Here is a 6,394-nt window from a genome sequence, read left to right on the forward strand (position 1 = left end):
CCCCCATAGATGTAGTTAAAGTCTTTGGTGAAAGGACCATGAAAAGAGAAGGGATTAAGAAAATTAGTACTGAGTTTTCTAAATTGCACGTTAGGTGCTTCAGTAACAATGGGTGGGATCTGTGTGTAGGTAGAAAATTTGAAGGGACACCAGAAATGAGGACCCTTTAACATTTGTTAGAGACACAAACTCAAAGAAGTAAGGTGACATTCCCAAAACTTCAAAGCTAAAAGCTAGTGACTTCAGACTCCTCACTGTCTTCTCTGCTTTTGCAAGCCTAAAGAGAGAACACTTGTCTCCACTACAGCTAGGTACAGTACACTACAAAGTGAGGCCTTACACTTAAAATGCTGTTTTCTATGGAAAACTTTATAAATGTGATTAGGGATAATACAAATATTTGGGTACATTATGAGTTAAGTAAACTATGCAGTGGTGATTCCGTTTAACCATATTATGAATTGTAGGTATGTGTTTGAATTAAATTTAAGATATTTGACTTATTTGGGAATAGAATATACTTTTCATTTTAACTGTTAAATATTCCAACATTAGACTTCCCAGAATGGAGCCCTAGTAATACTGTCAAGTAAGCTTTGGGCTGATAACTAAAAGGCTGGTGGTTCCCACCAACCACTCCCCAGGAGAAAGATGAGGATGTCTGCTCCTGTGAAGATTTACAGCCTCAAAAATCCTATATAAGATCACAGTCCATCGATCTATTCAGTGGTACCATGTTGGTTTGTTTTTTTGATTCACGAAATAGGAACACTGATTGCACAGATCGTGTGCTCAACTGCTGAATGAAAAGGTTGATGGTGCCCGCGTCATGTGTGGGACCTGGGGCAGCCCACGGGCCACCTGGGGCCTGGGGCAGCCCACCGGGGCGGGGAAACTGCAGCCTGAGGGCGAGCGGAGGGGAGGGGCCTACTTGGCCTCCCGCCTGAGTGCAAGGACTGGGGCCCCAGCACCGCTGTGATGGCCCAGCAGCAGATGACCAGCTCGCAGAAGGCCCTGATGCGCGAGCTGAAATCCCTGCAGGAGGAGCCGGTGGAGGGCTTCCGGATCACCCTGGTAGATGAGTCCAACCTCCACAACTGGGCAGTGGCTATCTTCAGAACCAACCCCCAATACCCTCTACGAGGGCAGCTACTTCAAGGTTCATAGTAAATTTCCTATAGACTACCCATACTCACCACCTGCCTTCAGATTCTTGACCAAAATGTGGCACCCCAACATTTATGAGAATGGAGATGTATGCATTTCAGTTCTTCATCCACCTGTAGATGACCCACAGAGCAGAGAGCTTCCTCTGAAAGGTGGAATCCTACTCAGAATGTCAGTACTATCCTTTTAAGTGTAATCTCACTGCTTAATGAGCCCAACACCTTATCCCCAGCCAATGTGGATGCTTCAGCTATGTTCAGGAAATGGAGGGACAGTAAAGGAAAAGACAAAGTATGCTGAAATCATTAGGCAACAGGTTTCAGCCACCAAGGCAGAAGCAGAAAAGGATGGAGTGAAGGTCTCCACAACCTTGGCGGAACACTGCATCAAAACTAAAGTGCCTTCCAATGACAACAGCTCAGATTTGCTTTATGACAACATCGATGATGAGGACAAGGAGGAAGAAGATGCCGACTGTTATGATGACGATTCTGGGAATGAGGAATCGTGACACATTCCTTTGAAGCCCCTGTACTGCCCTGCTGTCTCAGGCCAAAGGGAGGGGAGCATGTGGGGACCTAGCAGTGGCCCCACAGCAAAAATCTATTGGGGGGGGACATGGCTCCAGCTAGCTCCCCTTAAGGATCTCAGTTTGCTCCTTTTTATGGACCTCTTATTGGAGAAAAAGTAACCCTTCACAGAATGTCTGAAGACTTGCATTCTTTACCCTCCATCACTGTATTGATTCTTTAAAAAAAAAAATTTTTTTGACCCAAATTTCCGCCTCACTTCGTCTCTACAAAGTGTTCACAGCAAAACATGTTTGGTCTGTTTTTAGATTCTTGAATTAAATAGTCTTTCATCAAGACGTTTGATGTATTTAAAGCTGGGAACCCATTGGGAGTTCACAAGTGCTGCATATACTGGGTAGGAAAGGGGAGAGAAAAAGCCACAAAACAAAACTTAGTGAGGAAAAAAAACCTGCCAGCGTTTATTAGCTGCTCATTCACAGCATTAGTGTGTATGCATTCGTTTAGTGCGTGGTGGCTAGTTTCCTTTCTGCTCCATTAGCCCTGGAGTGCACTGGAATTCAGGGACTTTGTTAAACCTGCGGCCCCAAGCTTGTCTCAGCCTCCCTGACATCGCCTGAACACAGGGGCCTCAGCTACTTTGAGAGAAATCAATTTGTTGTTGGAATTAATTTAAAGCCTAAAAATAAATATTCATACTTTACAGAGGGAAAAAAAAGTTGGTGGCTTAAACCCACCAGCCAGTTTCGATCGATATGGACAGTCATCACAAGGGGTATTTGTGAACAGATTTTCTTTCAAATTTTAATGAAATTGTTTGTTTTTATTTCAGATGGTCAATTTACTCCTGTCTAGAGGTGCCAATATTAATGCTTTTGACAAGAAAGATAGACGTGCTATCCACTGGGCAGCATATATGGGTACGTGCTGTTCAATTTATTGCTTGACGTGTTCCGGAAAAGTTATGCATATGAATTCTTGCTGTTAACATAATACCTGTCTTTTTGGCTAGCGAGGAAAAGTTATACTACATCTGAGTGTGCTACCTAGTTGGAGCAGGTTCCACACAGAAAAGCATTGGTCCAGTTCATCAAAAAGCTTCTGCAAGTACTGTATATACTCGTGTATAAGCCGAGTTTTTCAGCACATTTTTAATGGTTTTTGTGGTAAAATTAGGTGCCTTGGCTGATATTCAGGTCGGCTTATACTCGAGTATATCCGGTGTACTCGAGTATGTACAGTAAATTAGATTTGCCTTGAAGGGGAAGAAATATCTAAGACACAATCCTAGGATACATAATGTAGGATTGCTCTTCAGTAAAAGCCCATGGTATTTTTATGGAAATATTAAGGCTGAAACTATGGAGGTGCATTAAGCATCCTATTTTGGTGGGCACCACACTAGATTAAATATGCATCATCATATTTGGTTTCTACAACTGTAATTTCACAGAAAGAACCTAAAGTTTAAGGTTCAGGCTTTTCTGTTGTAACATGATAATGTGCTCTTGAAATTCTTATATGATCTGCAAAATTACACTACAAAAATAGTAGTAGTACTCATGAAGAAAGTAGACCTGGGTAGACAACCCAAACCTATCCAGCTTGACCCGGAGTACTAACAAAAATATTAATTGGTTCTTGAGTTAATTTGGATAGCCAGGGAAGTATCTTACCTCAGCATAATGAAAGGCACGAAAACAATAGAGTAGATATGCTGGTTTGTGAGTAGTAAGGCCATGCAGCTAGAAGTAGACCTCTACCCATGGAGGAAGTAGAACCTACTATAAGCCTCAGAAATCCTGCAAGGCTAGGGTGTTACCTCTCAGTATGGACACTGTGGATGCAGTTTCTTAAAATAGAGCTGAAAGAATTCTTCCCTTTGAAAAGTTGAGAGGACTTTTCATCTTCTTGTGAAAGGTTACATTTCAGCTCTGCTATTCGAGCTCTGCTATTCTATCAACTGACATAGACATATTGTGTGTATCATTTTCTGATTTACCATTTGTACTACCTAATTACAGGAAATCTTAACTAGAATTGCTCTTTCAAGGATAAGCGTAGTAGATACTCCACCTCTCTTGGTTTCGTTTTTTCCAAGTCTCTTACTTGAAAACAAAAGATAAGTAAGATTTAGTAGAAGATCATTAATTCTAAAACTTTTTAAAATGTTAAAATAGAAAGGTTTAAGAAAGCAAATGAACAAGTTACAGATACTCACAAAAGACCAGGAAAACCGTTTGCGTATAGTAGAAGTAACTATGAGCAGTAGAATCCATCTTGAATGACAAGTTTGGCCTTTAATGTGAGGTAGAAAGAAAGATCCAAAGGTTCCTGAAGATTAACATGTTTGTCTATGACTCCATTTTGATAGCCAACGGTCATTGTCTTTTTGTGACATCATGTGCAACTTTGTTAATTATAGGTAAAACAGTTGGAAGCCAGTCTGTAGGGTTTCTAAAGCCCTCCCCTCTCCACAACCTGTAGAGTTTTACACTTTTGTCATAAGTAGTTTTGAAAATACCTTATTGTCTCTTAACTCTTCAAAATAGTTTAGCAACAGCTAGCCAGACTGATTTAAAGTTGTTCAGCTCATATTAAAGACTTTACATGTTTAGTGGAGCCTTATTCTTTTAGCTCCAAAAACTTAGGCTTGACTGAGTAACATCATGGAATTGAAAATCGGGGATTTTACAAATTTCCTTTAGCTGAGCTCAGAGCATATCTAGGTATTTGTATCTCAGGAACTGTAGATGGCTTTGTGTCCCTAATTTACTAATTGTCACTTTTCAGGTGTTCCATTTTGAAGGGAAAAAGATATCCCCAAAACCATGGGGCCTCAAACATTCACAGATTCATACTTCTGCTTCTCTTATCTTTGCTTTCTTTCAGCATATATCAGTCAAGAAAAAATTTGATACTCCGCTTCTAACACTGTTCAGCTAGTCTTGGTATTCAGGGGCACCAAATGTATATGTAGAGAGCTCTAATTACGTCCAAGAGGCATTAATGACCTCGTGTAGTCTTCTAATTTCATTTTCCCAGGTTTGTTTTTTACTCTTGACCTTCTCCACCCCATTGTGGTTCCCTTAGTTTTCTGTGTTAAGCCTACCCCCCAAATAAATGGATTGTTTCCTCCTCCCCACCCTGTAAGTCTTTTTACCTTCATCAAGATCCATATATATTTTAACTTTTATTTCTGTTGCTATCAGCACTCTTAGCAGTATCTAGCCAAACTCTACCTAAAACTTTCTTACCATGATGACTTCACATAGAAGATACTGGATAAATATTAACTATCTTGATTAACCCTATAACACCTGAATTTTTAATTTCAGGGAAAAAATTTTTTTTATTCTTTCATAGTTATCAACATACATAATCCAAGATATATTAAAATATATATATATAATTTGCAATGTGTTTTAAATGTAACCAAATCGTCACATTCGTCCATAGATTTGTAATACAAGAATAAAAAATGCACCTTCAGTTCTATATTTTTAATCTTATTTTATTATTAAATAAACAGACTGAAAACTTACTTCATTTATAAAATATAATACAAAATGTACTTGTTTATAATTTTAGTGTGAAATTGAACAAAACAATTTTTTTCTTTTGTGATACAAAGATGAACTTTGCATTTGCTGCAGAAAAGTACTGTTGCACTCTTGCAATTTACATTTTTACGTCTTCCTCTGTTTGTGACCTCAGGGTAATGGTGAAGACCATCCAAACAGGTATCTCTTCCAGGGATACTTTTAATGGCAGAACCGCTTCTCTTTTTGTTAGCAAACTCAACATCAGTAAAGCTAGTAGAAGGTCTGCCTCTTTTTGTTGGTCTATTACTTTTTCCTTCAAGAAGAAGAGCTTCGGTGATGCTCATTTTGAACTCTTGTAGGCTTTTGGAATTTGTGGATTATTGAAGTGAATCTTGGACTTTATATCTTCCCATCTATCGCTACTTACCACTTCCAATACAATAGGACAGTTTAGTTTGCTTTTTCAATATAAGTGTGAATTTGAGAGCTTCACCATCGACATAGCAAGCAGTGTACCCAAAAATTGCTCAAGTTCCTGGTTACTCAGTGCAAGAGGTTCATTGGGATTTTGTTGGATTGCATAAAGATTTGAGTGGTCGACAATATGAATAATGATATCCTTTGAGAAAAAATGTCTAAAATATACAAGACATTTTACTACCCCAGAAGAATCTATTAGTCCTAACCATTCAGACATAGGTCTAGCTATACCGTCTCCAGAAATGTGCCGCCAAAGAGGAATTCTTCGATTTCTTAATGTAGATGCCTTTGAACTTGTAGTTATTGGAATTGATAATTCAACCTCAACAACTGAAGTTTCTAACTCATCTTCACTAGCATTATCATTACTAAGTATGAGATCTTCTAATTCATCCAAATCAGAATAATCGGGCATATATTCACTTCCTACCATGGGAAAAAATAAATATTGTTATCAAAATAGTTTGAATAGCAATATAATTAAATTTTTATATTGTAAAATCAAAAATTTTAAATATAATACACCTTTTATTTACCAATTTCACCCGTATTAGCATCTGGTTCCTTGTATGAGCCTGTACCGCTTCCAGCTAGGTCATAAATTTGCCGTTTTCCATAAAGCAAATAACAATCCATGCCGTGGTAATTTTTGTTACCATCAATTCAAAAGAC

The 6,394-nt window shown here is 38.7% G+C and overlaps 1 protein-coding gene and 1 pseudogene across 1 annotated transcript in view; both read left to right on the forward strand.

Moving 5' to 3' along the window:
• The window catches only part of ANKRD28 (ankyrin repeat domain 28), a 121,081-nt gene that overhangs the window by 59,798 nt on the left and 54,889 nt on the right, over positions 1 to 6,394 (forward strand). The window contains exon 6 of the mRNA XM_004704188.2: positions 2,530 to 2,617. Within this exon, the coding sequence (XP_004704245.1) occupies positions 2,530 to 2,617 (88 nt within the window). The remainder of the gene's footprint in view (positions 1 to 2,529; positions 2,618 to 6,394) is intronic.
• LOC101648661 lies at positions 978 to 1,678 on the forward strand (annotated as a pseudogene).

This window comes from Echinops telfairi, unplaced genomic scaffold (genome assembly GCF_000313985.2).
Source record: "Echinops telfairi isolate 266 unplaced genomic scaffold, ASM31398v2 ScPeMD7_7420;HRSCAF=8458, whole genome shotgun sequence".
Classification (NCBI taxonomy): Eukaryota; Metazoa; Chordata; class Mammalia; order Afrosoricida; family Tenrecidae; genus Echinops; species Echinops telfairi.